At 43.9% G+C, this 16536-nt stretch overlaps 1 protein-coding gene across 1 annotated transcript in view; it reads right to left on the bottom strand.

Moving 5' to 3' along the window:
• PLXNA1 (plexin A1) overlaps nucleotides 1–16536 on the bottom strand; it is a 283818-nt gene that overhangs the window by 63468 nt on the left and 203814 nt on the right. The window contains 2 exon segments of the mRNA XM_033141063.1: nucleotides 5996–6186; nucleotides 7200–7296. Coding sequence (XP_032996954.1) covers nucleotides 5996–6186; nucleotides 7200–7296 — 288 coding nt within the window.

The following is a 16536-nucleotide window of genomic DNA, read 5'->3' as shown; positions in this document are numbered from 1 at the left end:
GCTCTGTGCTGGGTCACTGGCAACCCCAAGCCAAGGGAAGTGGGCTCCAGGAGAAAGAAGCCTCAGCATAGTCACTGTTGATGCACTGAAATAGGCCCAGCAAAACCAACTGCAGATTGCTTACCTGACCAGTCAACATTAAAGCTACTGGTCCCATTGTTCCTGCTGGCTCTGCATACAGCCTAAACTTTCTAAGCTGGTGGGAGGTAGCAACCATGCAAGAGAACACATCCCCATTATTTGTTTAAATCTGCATCCTGCCAGCTTCCAAATGTTCAGAAAGGATCTCATGTTTAAAAATAGACCGAAGGCATCAAAATACCATCAAGACAAAGCCACTACAGGCCTCCCATTGCTGCTTCCAACAGAAAAGCCTCATATTATCTACAGATAATGCACAGGCTCTGGCAAACCTCCAGGAGCAGGGATTTCTATAATTATGAGGCAGCCACAAAGTTACCTCACTACACGCTCTTGCACAGACTGCATTGTTAGGAAGGCACAGACTGTGTTGATTTTAACAGTAAAGATGTGTCATAAGATGGGAAAGAGATTTCTAAGGCATGTGTGGGGCCAAACTTCTTAGTTCTAAGCCAGTATCTTCTATTGTTGCTGGATAACTAGTAAGGCAATAATGGAGATCTTGAAACATAAACGTAACGAGAAACAGCCCCCCCCCCAAAAAAATTCATGCCTGAGGCCGATAATCCAAATGGCAACTCTGCCACCACTACTGATGGTGGTAAAATATATTAATAAAATAGCTGGGGGTGGGGGCAGGAATGGCTGCCTTTTAATGTTACCCCCAAACTATGCTGCTTCAGGCAGACAGCCTTAACTTGTCTAACAACAGGGCCACAGACCTGAGTGAAAATACATAGCAGTCCTCCAGTCCCCATGCTATATCACTGTGTATCAGGCACCTCTTCTGAATATTTGTCAAGGAGGGTAGCAGCATGCAGAGTGTGCTACAATAATTAGATGGCAAAAGGCTGCTCATGTATGATGCATCTCTTTTCTAGCTGGGGAGATCTCAGCCTCTGCAACACTACCCTCCTCCCAGTAGCCGCCCCTAAAGACAGGCAAGATTTGTGAGAGGCCTGCACTCTCAGAATCACAGGTCCTCAGACACTCCTCGCCTTTCATGCTACAATAGGGGCCATCATTTGGAGCAGACAAGACCTGGTAGAGGGGAAGTAGCAAACCAACAGAGAGCTATTTCCTCCAGCCCCAGGGGGGCAGTGCATATGTAAAGTTCAACATACCTGACCAAGACATCAACATGAGTCATTAAAACGTAACACTTTATTTTTCATTCTCCGACTCTTGCCTCACAATCACCATCTAAGTCTCATTAACAAAGCTGCAAAAGGAGGCTACGCTGGAGAATTACCAGCAGCCAAGGCACAAAGAGGTTGTAGCATGCCCAAAGCCAACTTGGATTAGCTATCCAAAGCCCACAAACCCTGGCTCCCTTCTCCGTTCCCTGACTTGCAGTCTGCTCCACGAGTTAACTTACAAGCAGGCCTAGGGCAATCACATGCTATGCCTCAGAATTTATACAACAGTCAAACCGATTTGAGCTTTGGGGGTTTGCTGCTCGCCTAAATTCAATCCAATCATCTGCTAAAGTCCTGGATCAGAACTCATTAAGGCAGCTGCTGCAGCAGGCAACCCAAGTCATTCTTTCCTAAATTGGGCTCCTCTGGGATACTTGGTGAGCCGTGGCTGTTTGTTTGGTATTGTTAAATTAGTGTTAAAGGCTGCCGTGGTATGTTAGATTTCCCCTCCACTGCAGCAAAACTGACAAGGGCCACACGTTTGGGGAGCAGCAACTCTGGGAAAAAGTTGACACTGCTTGACACACTGTGTGGGGAGGTCGCGGCTAAACAAGGCACTTGGGAGCCAGAGCTGGCAGTGAAATCTGGCTCTTTCTTGAACCATCTCCCCTTAAACACTCACACACAGAGACACAGAAGCAGGCAGTCTCCCACCCCAGCTCCATCCCTGACAAACAACAGCCCTCTTTTGCTAATTGGTTTCAAAGCACAAACCCTTCAGATCTGCCAAATGAAGTGGACACAAGATATATCAGTGCCCAAAAGATGAAATAATGAATCATCAACTAACCGGTTTGGCCATTTGATCATTTCATTTCAGAATGGCCCTTCTGTGCCTGAATGCATACATTCTAGCTGAGAATGTACCACTTAAAACTGGAAAGCAAGGAGATTGCAGAGGTGGGGCAGGAGCTCTGAAAGCATACAGAAGCTACCTTCCATCTTCTTGTGCAGCAGCAAAACTTCAATCTATTAGGAGTCTCTGAGATCAGGCTTTCAAAAGTGAAGCGATACGGATATCAGTAGCACGGCTACTTAGCATGATGGGTTTGTTTCCCAAGCTGTGTTAAGAAAGAAAGGCACTACACATTTGAGCTTGATTCTGGAACATAGCATCATGCCAGGCTGATAAAAGACAAGTCTGGAAGATCGAACAGTACATGGAGTACTGACTCGCCACCATAAAATTAAGGCTAAATTCATTTATTTGGCATAGTATTATCATTCTGAGGAGATAAGAACATTGTAAAGCCTTCTGCACAGTAACAGTGCTACAGAGACAGTGAAAGCAAAATGCAAGCTGATAAATTATTTCAGTAGGACATCCAATGGCTCTAGTCTTAACTCAAATGGTGCTCTTCTGCAACCCTTGGAATAGAAGGAATCCGAGTGCCAAGCAAAAAGTTCTCCACCTGTTCCAGACTAATGATCCATACAGTTTAACATTTTCCAGGAGAAATGGTTATATATTCTATATTCTTTGTGCATGCTGTGCCCATCATTCCACTGCACTGAAGCTGACCTTATTGCAAGGGTAGCCAACGTGGCACCCTTCTGGTACTGTTTAGCTCCAACTCCCATTACTATTGGCTACACTGGTCAGGGCTGATGGGAGCTGGAGCCCAACAACATCTAGAACGCACCAGGAAGTCATCATTAATTGCCTGGAGGAGTACCTATGAAGGCTGCATGGCCTTCAAGGCTTCAACCAGAGCAACAGTTTGAAAAAGCACCAACGTTAAGTCCCCAAACTTGGAATGCATGCATGCAAACTACTTGATTTGCCTACACGGGGCTTACAATTAGTGTGACAAGTTCTTAATTTAATTTTAATTATTTAATGATGCAGAGAGTATCATTAAAACCTAATGCTGGCAAGTGCTCAAAAATTGGCAGGTAAACAAGATGTGCGTTATCAACACCATTTAGTAGCCTTGACACTACATAATGGTTTTAGGTTCGCAAACCTCTTCATGACAACCCCACACTTCACATAACAGGGTTCAGTCAGAATTGGTTCTTGACAGCTTCATACCTTGCAATCAGGAGTCAGTGTGAATATCTTAAATCAAGATTTAGGATTCTAGTATCATACACTTGTCTAAAAGGAGCTCGTGACCCAGGAAGAGATGCAGTTCTTCACACAGTGCAAACTACGGAATGTGTTCCCTCAGGAAGCAGTAATGGCCACCAACTTGGGTGGCTTTAAAAGAGGCTCTGACACATTCATGGAGGACAAGGCTGTCAATTGCTACTAGTCACAATGCCTATGTTCTCTCTGGTTATGCTGTGTAGCTTCTCAATGTGAAGCCTGGAGGGTAGAAACAAAGGAGGGACTTTCTGATGGCAGCCCTTGACTAAGGAAAACTCTCCCTAGGGTAGCTTGCCGGGCACCGACATGCTGCCTTTTCAGCACCAGGCTAAGACTTTTCTATTCTCCCAGGTCTTTTAAGATCAGACTTTTAAGTCCTGTGGCATATGGTGGCTTTAGCGCATGCATCTGATGGCTGTTTTAGTTCTGTGCTGTCTGTGGCATTTTATTGTGCTGGTTTTGTACTTTGCTTTTATGTCTCTTAATCTTACTGTGGGTTTTTATTGTAGTGTGGTTTTATTGTGTTTTCAATCTCTGCTTGCCACCTGGAGAATTTAGTTTATGAGTCATCTCATGAACACAACCCACAATCAAATAAATGCCTATTTACAACTCACCACCTTGCTGTAGTATTGTCAAAATGATATCCCTTGCTCTACCTTTTCCCTCCACCTCCCCTTTCTTTGTGTTCCTTCATAGATAGATAGATCGATAGATAGATAGATCGATAGATAGCTTGGAAGCCTGATGTCAGGCTCCCCATCTCTCTCTCTCTCTCTCTCTTTTCCCTCTCTCTTTAATTGATGAGAGCTGCTTTGGAAGAGATTGTCTGAAAAGCGGTATAAAAATATAATAAAATAAATAGTATTTGGCCATTGTATTTGAAACATCCTGAGCACCCTAAAGCACTGTATAAATGCTAAGTACTATTCCATTGGAAATCTGTAATATAACTTGCGTGATTTGAGACGTTAAGACTCCCCTGTCATTCCCCCACCTCCCATCTCCAGTGTTAGAGTCATTACTTCTTTTTATAGAAGACGCAGACACTAATTAGGCAGGCTCTCTCCCATCAGTTTTTGTGGTGGGCTGGGGGCTTCCAAAGAGTGAAGGCCTTGGCAAACGCAGCGCAGGGCCCCACAATGCCAATCAGCAATAAGAAGCAACTAGCTTTGGGGAGTGCAAGAGGCTCCACTCTAATTTCCAGCCTTCAACAGATAAGACACTGAAACCCAAATAGATGAGATACTGTGCTAAGACTCTGGTAATTAACACCACCAAGGCCTGCCTGGCTTGCAGTATATGGGTAAATAGAACACATCAAATAGAATTACCTGCCAATCCCTGCTAATGCACTTGGAGCCTGGCCCAACCAACATGTTAACATTAATATACACAATCTTATTAAATGAAGGTCATAGCAGCTGTCAGAGAAGAGGGATGATAAACAACCAGTCTTAAGGAAGTGAAAAGAAGGGTGGCTAAAAACTGTGACACAACCGGGGTGTGTGTGTGTGTGGAATCCACGACACACCAAACCCCATCTTCTTCCAGAATCCTATTTGCTAGGAATCCTGTGAAACAGGCCAGAATGGGAATCAAACATTCACTGTCAACACAGGAGAGAAAGAAAGTGGCATGCAAGCCAAAAATATATATACTCCTACTACTCTGCCTGTTGTAGTATGTCGACAGAAAGTCATTCTAAGCACAATTTCAATATGTATCATCAGGCCTGGAAACAAAGCCCTCTCATAATGCAGTGAATCTGAATCCAGCCCTTTTTGGAACTCCTGTCTTCACCAGCCCTGGCCAATGAAATTGCACAGGTCACAAGTATCACCTGATATTATCCATCTCCATCCTATTTATGTCTTATTTAAAAGCGTACACTTTGCCTGATTTTCACAACACATATAACAATACCCATTAAGAGCAAAACGTTGACATCGAAAACCTAAGCCACAGTAACAGATTCCAGAACAACCATGCTTCTATAGATCAAGAATGGCCAAACAGTGACCTTCAGATGCTGTTGGACTACCGACCACGATGAGTTTTAATCCCAGCAATGCCTGGAGGGCCACGGTTTCCCTATCCCTGCTATAGATGGAGGAGAACACGGAGAATCTGGAAGTGGGGGAAATGTGAATTGGGGTTAGGAACAGAAGACAGGATAGCTCTATCCAACTCTGTCCACTGAGCCACATTCCTCTGATTCTCCATTACAATCACCTCTGCATCATCCCATCAGCGGCATATCACAGGAGGCACTAATTCTGCTCGTTACTGTTCATTGAGCACTCACTGGTTGGTGGAAAGAAGAGGCTTTGCACCAGTTTTGGGTGTCTGAACAAAGAAAGTGACAGGAGAACTCATCTGCCAGTAGCAGCATACGCTACAAGAACACTGCATACGCTGGTAGCCTAGGCCAGCCACACCTTAAAATACTCCAGAACTGCCCACCACCATGTACCCTCCACCATAGGCGATTTCCCATTCAGCACTGAGGATAAAGGAGAAGAAGCAAAACCTCCCCTCTGCTTACCCTTCACAAGCATACCTTAATGATTTTGGGGTCTGCACAGCGGCTATTGCCATTGCTGGCATGCATCCAGCTGCTCTCAAAGGCTGGGCAATGTTGGCGCAGAGAACATCGCTTTTCTGACACGCACCAGCCACACTCAAAGCGTGGATCTGCCTTGAGGCACAGCCCACAGCTTTCGCGCAGAGCTGAGCACTTGTACAGGTGAGCTGCAAGAAAAAAACACAAATCCCTGCTTACATTCAAAAAGAAGTTGGGTGGGGACAGAACTGCTACAGAGATTCCCCCTCTGATGGGTAATTGTTGACAATGCTTACTAAAGGACATCAGGGTCTACCACTTTCCATATGCTCTGTCGTATCAGGCCAGTTTTGACAGTATTCACTGCCTATATAGTTTTCAGCTTTCACTACTGAATATAGCCAGCAAGGGATTTGTTTATGATGCCTATCCACTAATGAAGGGGTAACCCAGTGGTGCCCTCCACATGCTGCTGGACTACAACTCTCATCATCCCCAACCTATGACTATGGTGGCTGGGGATGCTGGGAATTGCAGTCCACCAACATATGAAGGGCACAATATTGCCTTTCCCTGCACTAGGATCTCAGCTGAAAGCCACAACCAGGGTCACAAATTTCAAGTGGTTTGAACTGGCATAATTGTCATGGCTTCCCCAAATAACTCTGAGGTTTGCAATTTTGTGAGAGTGTTGTGAATTTATTTGCGGTGTGTGTGTGTGTGTGTGTTAAATCATCTTTGCCCATTACAGAACTGTGCCTAACTACCATGTCCTAAGTTCCTTGCAGTGGGAGCCAGGATCGTAAAGCAGCCTTCAAAGTGATTTCATTTTATAACTAGGAAGTGAACATGCATTTAAGTCTCAAACGAGGTATTGAATAGCTGGCCATGTTTATAAGGACAGCACACTACAGAGAAAATGTTTCGGAGCAAGTACACCGCGTTTGGAGGGTCAAGGCGCTTTGATGGGCAGGAGAGAAACCAGTAATCCCCAGACCACTACTTCTAACTTTGCTCTGTGTTAGAAAGCTTGTTTGCTCAGGCTAGCATAATATTTGATTTTACACCTGTAGGGATGCACTGGTGTCAATCTGGCCCTGAGTTGGATGGCTCAGAAGTGGAATGCAGAAGCGGTTCATGCAGGGAACTCCTGCTGTATCTTGCTAAGGGTGCTCCACCCCACCCCACTTCATCAGCTTACCCTGGATGTTCTGGGGATTGTCAATGATGAAGTTCCCATTCCATACCACGGAAAGGTTCACCGGGAGGTCACTGATGCCATTCCCTTCATAGGAATACTGCCAGAGGAAACACAAGAGAAAAGAGTCCATTAGGAACCCTCAGACAGAAAGAAACAGATATCAATCAGGAACCAGACCACAGGGGAGCTTTGCATTCTTCTGGCTCGTTCTAAGTGTACCCATCTGGCTCTGTGGTTGACAGGGATGATGACATGTCACAAGGAAGACACTCTGGTCAAATGCAAAGTCTCCAATATCCAGGGGCCTCCCTCTCTCCAAAAGCAGCACTTATATTTCCAGTTACCAGCTGCTTCCTAGAATTCTGCCAGATGGAAGGCATTTTCTGAGGGAAAGGAATTGGAGTCTGGACTCCAATGCACCTCAAGACCCTCCCCCTGCAAATCTTCTTACTTGCACAGACAATATCCTGAGAGTTTGGATATGCTTTCGTATAGCTCTTCTGCCTCTCCTATAGCTTGCAGAAACAAAATCACTGGTGGGAAACACACAAATCTATTTGAAGTCACGTCATGTGCATAATTTATTTGCATTACAGACTCCAGCTTCTCTTGGCACAGGAATTATGTTACCTGGGTGAAGAATTTGTACTTTAAAAAAAAGCACTGCCAGCATACACTCACTGTGGACTAAGTGGCTTGCAGAGCCCCTCCAATAGTTTACAGCCCTTGTACAATATTGTCACTATGGTGATATATAATAAAAACGAAACATGCTCATCATTTGATTCTGATTAACATTCAGTGTTCCTGTTGAAACTGCTCCTCCAATGAAAGGAGGAGGATTTTCTGGTGAACTGTACAAACTGAGTGACAGTGATATCTCAAACTAAGCAGCAGCTGGAGTCATCTGTCAGGAATGCTTTGATGGTGTTTCCTGCTTGGCAGGGGGTTGGACTGGATGGCCCTTGGGGTCTCTTCCAACTCTATGATTCTATGATTCTATTATCTCTCTCTGCTCTCCAGAGCTGGCAATATTAGATTCTGCCTTTCCTAGGATATAGGGAAATTAAGTTCCCACACAGAAAACGAAAAAGCAAGAGCCTAAGGCGGACAATAGCTCTGCAAGGGCAGGGTTGTAGAGGCAGACAAATTTGGGATTATATCTTCATCAAGCATCCCCACGACCCCTTGTCCCTCCCACCCAGTGAAAAGATACACCCAATCTCTAGCCCAAGCCAAACTTCTGGCAGCCCCATCAATATTCCCTCCACAATGCCTGTGCACATGTGGAGGCTTAATCGATACAGAGACAGGAAGGCAGTCGGAACCTTCCCTGACAGCTAATGACCTCCTTCGGCGAGAGATTCTCCGCTTCTCTCCGGAGAAAATGACAGGCGTGTCAGGAGAGATTAAATGAAAGATTCATGGCTTGCTGGAGTTTGTTAGGGAGCTATGGACACTGGAGAATAAGCTCTCCCTGTACCTCGGATGCTTCCCCCCACCCACTCCACCCCACCCCACCCACCTACCCTCAGCCCATGGCACTGAATCTGCCTTGATGAGGACACAGAGAAGAGAAAGATGAAAGCAGTGCGTATGGTCCCCTCCCCTCCCCACATATCCGTGCCCCCAAGCACCCTCTCTCCACATCCTCCTGCCAATCAATGAAGGTAGGAGCTTCCACGCCTCAGCTTCCTTCAAAGCCTATTTTGTGCTTAATTCAGTGATAAGTGCAAAGAAACAGAAGGGACTCTGGCTTTGCGTTTTTGATTCACGTTTTGGTTCACGTGAAAGTACAGAACCAGTGTAAGAAACACACCAGAGAAAGGCCGAGCTCCTGAGAAAAGACCAGGGTGTTTCTCATAGGACAACCAATCCCAAAATAATCCCATTACAAACAGTAGGGCATAACTACTTTACAGATTATATGTTTACATCATGCTTCTTCAATTTCAGAGTGCAACATAGGCGATACTTTATATAGTAAGACATTCACTGTATATAAGTATGGTCTAATCAGTAAAATTCAGCTGCCCTAAAGTGTTGAACATGACAGGCTATCCTGCACAATAATTTTGAAGGAGAAAATAAGCGTATCAGCCAAGCTAATTCAGGAACTAATTTATTTAATATGCTTTTATACCATCCTTCAATAAAAACTCCCAAGGCAGATGGTGGTGGTTTATATGTATTACTAGTCATTTCCCTAAGTTTTGACTTACAAAAACATTTCAAAACTACTATAAAAACAAAAGTTAAGTCAACCTAGAATGCTCACAATAATATGCATGAAAGAGCACTTTACATTTTTTAAAGGTAATTATTATTTTTCAGTTTTTTTAAAATGTAACTTTAGCATTAAAAAAATGGACTGATGACACAACTGAGCAAAACTTCTGCTCACACAAGGGCATCTTCAAAATGATGCTTTTGCACAAGCCATCAATGTTATTCCAAGATCTATGCAAAAGCCTTCTGTTCGTTTAATGTTCTAAACAAACTGAGCCCTTCCTTCCCCAACTCCTTGAATTGTGTGCATGTACACCCAGAGAGGTGGTTTTCAAAGCGTCAAACTGCACTTCAGACAAATTTGCTCTGGATCGTGGAAGGATTCAAATGTACTAGGATGTATCCAGCTAAGCTCTATTAAGATTGACCCATAGAAATTTGTAGACCTAATGTTTGTTCATTTTAAGGGTTAGATCTGAGTATGCCTAACGTTGGATGCAACCCAGCATTACCTGTGTTTTATCTCCTGGAGACAGTTACTTCATGAGCACCATGACTGGCTATAACCATGATATACTATGACTTAGTATATCAAACAAAAAGTTCACTCCCAGGTCCATCAATTTAATTTACATCATTGTCTGTGAATGTCCAGGATTCCATGTTCAGTACATAGGTGAAATGACAACTGAAGAAAACCAGCCGTTAAACTGGGGAAGCCCCTCTAGAAGAAAATTATGTGTTTGTGTATGTACACATATACGTATAGGAGACTCTCCGGGAGTTTGAAATATGATTTATTTCAGGACTGACATGTTTGGGAAGAAAGCTTTGCTCAGGGGCACAGCTTTATAAGCAATTTCCACCAAATGCATGAGGACTCTTACTACTGCAAAACACTGCTAAAAATGTGCCCCCAAGGAAGGATTTGTTCCGAAGCACATTGGGCCTGGAATGAACCTCATTTCAAACACCCGGAGTCCCTCCCCTCTTATTTTCCATCTTAAAAATAGCAACTGATGCACACAAATGCTTTAGGATTTTACACAGCCAATCTTGTGGGGGGGGGGATGCAACAACCAATTGGAAAACACTTCCATTCAGATAGCCACACACCCTCACTGATTTATCCATTATTGCAATGGTGATGCCACCCAATCCAAGAACACTGGCAACAAGAGGAAAAATTCTGGCCCAGTGGACTTGACATTTTAATGCTGCATGGCCTCAACCTGGAGGATAACACCAGACATCACTCAGTTACAGCAAACACCGCACTTCTGAATATTTCATCTTCAGTGTTCTTTAGCTGCCGCCTTGGTTGTGGCATGCTTTGATTCACAGCTGGGCGATTGAGGAAGGCAGGAGGCGAAATGTTCTGTTCTAAAAAAGTAATCTGCTGCTCACTGTTTATATTTACATCTGTACCTAGATAAACGTATACCCACTACATTCCAAGCAACTTCACACAAATTCCAGAAAAAGAATTTATACAAATGGGCTGGGCAGCGCCAAAATAATCAGAAGTTCAGATAAATGGGAGTACAGCTCACATCAATAAGGCCTTTACACAGTACGGGAGTTAAATATGGATCACTAGAAGATAACTGACATTCAGATAATATGGATGAGGGAAGAGTTTCTGTGTACGTTTTCCCCTCCCATTCCTTTGTAGCTGTGTCCCACTAAGATTGGCTGAAGAAACCAACTGCAGAAATAACCCAAGAAGTCAGGCAGATTTACATTTAGGAGAAGCACCCATCGTTAGGTAAGTGGGAAGTGTGGGGGGAGGGGGCGGCAGAGAAGGATTTAGCTGTGACGAGCAGCGTGGCAGGGTAAGTGAAATTGGCATTTTCAATTTGTACTCTGACATGTCTCATTTGGGGCACTGGCATCTCAGGAAGGCATACAGCCTGCAGCTGTCCGAAACACTTATTTGCATTTCTCTGCCCTGGCTCCTTTTGGAAATGAGTTACTTCTGAATTGGGTGTGGAGTAAGGGGGGGGGGGAGATTATTTAACCCTTCAGGTGCCTGCACTGACAAAAGAAACTCACATGTAAGAGAGAGGCGCATTTCTGCTTCAGGAAACGCAGGCCTGCCTTCCTTAGTAAGGAAGATTTGTGGGAGATTGGCAAGAACGTGTTGCACAGGTTTTGACTGAGGTTTTGGCTGAGTCAAAATGAAACTTCACACTCTGAGCCAATAATTATCAAGACAAAAGTCTCCCGCAACCACTGTGCACAATACTGATTCCCACATAAATGATCCCAAAGATTGTTAGGTAACTGATCCAGTTCACGCTTTAAATATATATATCTATATCTGAAATGCTTATACCCCACTTTTCCTCATATAGTTCAAGGCAGCTTGCAAAAACAAAAGACTACATTTAAAGCAGCATAAATGAATAAAACAACTTTGTTCTTATCTTTAACAATATTAATATTTTATCTGCTCTGCTGCTGCTTCCCCGTTAATGTTTAATTGCTGTGATTGTTTTATTGTATTTTGATTCATCATCATAATCATCATCACTATTTGCCCTTTGAAATAAGCGGCACTACACTTTTATTTCCTTGCCATCATTGTCTGGCAGGAGAGTGGGTTGTGTGAGAGAGTTGAACCCACAACAATCTTCAAAATCCAGATCTCACTCTCATTGTTCTGCCAAAGACTGTGGAACATCAGAACCCAGATAGCACAATGTTGCTACAACTAGTTCAAGAGTCCCACTTATCTAGAACTCTGGAAACATTTCCTGATAGTGTTCTACTTCTAACTGCCTTGTAAACAACACCATTAAAGCAAGCCATTGCAGGGGTAGAAAGAGGAAGCTCAGTTACATCCTGTAGATTGTACTGGAGAAGAAATCTGATATCTTATGCACAGAAAACTAAAGCTAGGGTGGAATCCTGACCTCTCATTTTCTGTGTGCAGTGTGGAAGGGGAGTCAGTTACCTGCTGTCTCAATATACCATAGGATGTACCATCTCATCTGCTGTTTTGGAGAACTAAGCCCTAGTCATTGCAAAGAAGACAAGTGGCTTGCTTAAAACACACCCACCATGTTTGTGCACATTAAAGAACATGCTAAAAGAGATTACGGTAACTTGTCTCTTTCAATTCTTACATGGACAGAAAAAAGGAGAGAGGGGCACATCTGGGGCGCGCAAAAGAACTAGGAATCTGTCTGCCTTCACAGTTGCCAGTCTCTCCATGACTCAACCGGAGGAAGAACAAGCCAGATTTTGGGTCTTGCCAACAACAGCCTGAACTATTCCTGGATTTCCTAACACTGTGTAAAGGAAGGGAGCCCGACATGCATCCCAAGAGCCAGAGGGGAAGCCAGGGAAGGTGGGTGTTTTGGAGGAGACAGAGCAGAAAGCAGCCAACAAGCTTGAGCTTTGGCCAGGAGTCTGACACCACATGCTCGAGTTACACAGACAAAGCCAAACACTTACTCCTGCTTTTACTTTGTTTTTATTTTCTATGCCATTTGATACAGTATTTTTAACCCCCTTAAAGACACATGCAGAAAATCTCACCCTTTATTCAAAGTATATGCAAAATATACACCCCATAGTATTGTGGCCATAATTGTTGACGCAGGTAAGAATCCTCATGCTAATATGTATTGAGACTGAAAGGGGTGTGTGTGTGTGTGTGTGTGTCACTTGTTCCCTTTACTTAACAACCCAGATTGTAAATGTTCTACAATATATAACAAGGGTCTGGTCCAACCCAAGTGTCAGCCTTCTGTCCTGTTTCTTCTTGAAGAATTTACTAAACATATCATCAAAATCAGGATCTAAAGGGAATCAACTGGAAGATATGAATAATCCAAACACTCATAAATTGCATCTGGTGGCAAGTGCCTTAAGCGGGCAGGGTGGGGGTAGAGAGGTGTCGTATTCATAGAGTGCATCTTTGGAAAGCACCAAGAAGAAGAGCATTTAACCACCCTAGCCTGAGTTTGACGCTCTGTGCCATTCTCCTACAACAAAAGCTCCTGCACTTATCTTGCTGATTTGCCAGTCGTGATTGCTACAGATCCCTGACCTCAAGACTTGGCTGCACTCCAATTATTTTCATTTAAGCTGTATTTATTTGTTGTTGACAGATACCCAGATGGATCCTGTGCATGCCTTGAAAGCTCAAACAGGATTTGTATTTACTTTCCGTAATACATATATTTAGATTACAACACTCTGCAATTATGCACCACAGAAATTTACACAGTAACTAATCAACACTCCCACCTGCCCTCTCGCAGCCTTCATTGGAGAATGTGAGAAGCAAATCTATTTTATAATCCTCATTTTACACACGAGGGAGTTGGAACAACAATAACAATATAGGCAAAGCGAGCGATCCAAACACAGGCCTTTGTCACAACGAACACTGAGATGTGCCTGGATTTCTGCTCTGTGACAACAGGCCATTTTGCCTCAACTGAAAGAATCAGGTGTAAAAGCAGGACAAGCCACCTTCAGTGCAATTATTTTATATAAAATGGGTTTCCAAGAAGCGGCCTGAAGAAGGCTGGGTAATCATATAGTAGTGGCTTCTCTTATTTTCATCTGCTAAAATGAATTAAACGGGGGGTGGGGGGGAGAAATATCTCAAATAACTTTCTTGGCATTGTTTTTCTCTTCATTAAATTGCTGAAATGGCCCAAAGTGTGCAATGGTCAGGCAAATTTGAGGCAGGACCAAATTTGGGCCACATAAAGCATATATTTGCATGCAAATTTGAGAAGATTCGGTCCCTTGGCATCTCTGATTTACTAGCAGATTACGTGGAAGATCCCTGCTTGAGGCTTTGGAGAGCTGCTGCTAGTCAGAGTAGATCAAACTGGACTAAATGGATTAAACGGTCCTATATTAACTGAAGATGCCAGAAACTAAATGTGGGTCCTTCTGTGTACAAAACATCTGTTCTACCACTGAGCTCTGGTCCCCTCTGATCTTCATTCAAGATTTTACAGTGGCTTACAAAATTTTAAAGCAACCTCCAAAAAGCTGGTGACATATTAATACAATACAGTAAGATTAAAATTAATCAATGGCCATCTTTGGACAATCAGATCCTGGTTTAGCAAGTGAGGATATGCATGAGTTCCATGAACCTGCACGAACCCCCTCTGGACCCTGCATTGGTCGTCCTTTCACCCATGTGAGGAAACAATCCAGGAGGCTGCAGCTAACCTTCATTTCCTGTTTCATGCAAGGTGGGAAACTACAGTCAATGGCTTCCAAACAAGCCAGGGTTCACAAGCCAACTTTCAGCAATGGCATCACAGCCTGGTCTGTTTGGAAACCTTTGTGCAGAAAAATCTGTCTCCTGCCCCTCTATTTTCTCTGAGAGAAGCTAGCATGTGGTTCCTATCAGTTATTCAGCTCTCTAGGAGAAGAGAAGACTCCCTAGAAAAGACCCTGATGTTGGGAAAGATGGAGGGCACAAGGAGAAGGGGACGACAGAGGATGAGATGGTTGGACAGTGTTCTCGAAGCTACTAACATGAGTTTGGCCAAACTGCGAGAGGCAGTGAAGGATAGGCGTGCCTGGCGTGCTCTGGTCCATGGGGTCACGAAGAGTCGGACACGACTGAACGACTGAACAACAACAACAACAACAGGAGAAAGGTTAGGATGTCTGAAAGAAAGATAGGAGATCCCAAGCAATGCTTTATACCCGAGATGGCCCAGCTTCCTTTCCTCCCGCCCCGGGAATGTCTAGTATTCTTCACACCCCGAGGGGTGTCAAAACTCTTCTTCCCTGTGAAACATGGCATTGGCTCACACTGGTCAGAAGGTGGGATCCAACAAAGAATGAAAGAGTCGTTAGAAACTGAGCTGCTCTGTCTCCCCACCCCACCCTTCATCAAGATCCAAAAACCATGTGTCATGCAAACTTCCCATGTGGCTATACACAGTAAGAGGCTGACAAAACATTACGCCCCTGGGTGGCACTCTGCCAATTTCACTTCCAGTAGCAAAAAGAACTTTATGTGGCATCAAAATTCAATGAACCCAAGGACTCAGGCACATCAGGGAACCAGGCAGAGGGCCTTCTTGGTAGTGGCACCCGCCCTGTGGAACGCCCTCCCACCAGATGTCAAAGAGAAAAACAACTACAGTGGTACCTCAGTTACAGGTAGGTAGCCGTGCTGGTCTGCCATTGTCAAAACAAAATTAAAAAAAAAAATTCCTTCCAGTAGCACCTTAGAGACCAACTAAGTTTGTTCTTGGTATGAGCTTTCGTGACAGATGCTTCAGGTTACAGACTCTGCTAACCCAGAAATAACGCTTCAGGTTAAGAACTTTGCTTCAGGATAAGAACAGAAATTGTGCTCTGGTGGTGCAGCAGCAGCGGGAGGTCCCATTAGCTAAAGTGGTGCTTCAGGTTAAGAACAGTTTCAGATTAAGAACAGACCTCCAGAACGAATTACGTAAGTTCTTAACCCGAGGTACCACTGTACCAGACTTTTAGAAGACATCTGAAGGCAGCCCTGTTTAGGGAAGTTTTTAATGTTTAATAGATTATTGCATTTTAATGTTCTGTTGGAAGCCGCCCAGAGTGGCTGGGGAAGCCCAGATGGGCGTGGTATAAATAATAAATTATCCTCATCATCATCATCATCATCCTCATCATCAACATTATTTAACGTCCCTACAAACTTCTTAGCCTATCCTGGGCGTCCTTAATTATGAGCAGACCAAAGTGGATACTAGCTGCCTGCCTGCTTCCATCCTTTGACATAATTTTGACTCAGTTCTTGACTGAGAAATCCATCACCTGTTGCAAGTCTACCACAAATGTTCCTTGTTTCCAAAGTCTACACCAAATACTCAAAACAACTGATCTGTCTTTAAAAATCAGAGGAACACACATATGCAGGTGGACAGAAACTTACACAGATGGGCACACAGCATGATAAGCAAGCAAACAGATGGATGCAGAAGGACACCCAGAGACATGGTATAGATATGGAAACAAAGGCAGGGGAAGGAAAGGAGGAAGAGCATCAGAATCCAGTGCAAAAGATCCATTACAGAGGAACATAATGGGGGGGGGGGGGATAAGATGCTCATGGCATACACGTTTT

Source organism: Lacerta agilis, chromosome 2 (assembly GCF_009819535.1).
Source record: "Lacerta agilis isolate rLacAgi1 chromosome 2, rLacAgi1.pri, whole genome shotgun sequence".
Taxonomy (NCBI): Eukaryota; Metazoa; Chordata; class Lepidosauria; order Squamata; family Lacertidae; genus Lacerta; species Lacerta agilis.
This window is presented reverse-complemented; position numbering and strand designations above follow the sequence as displayed.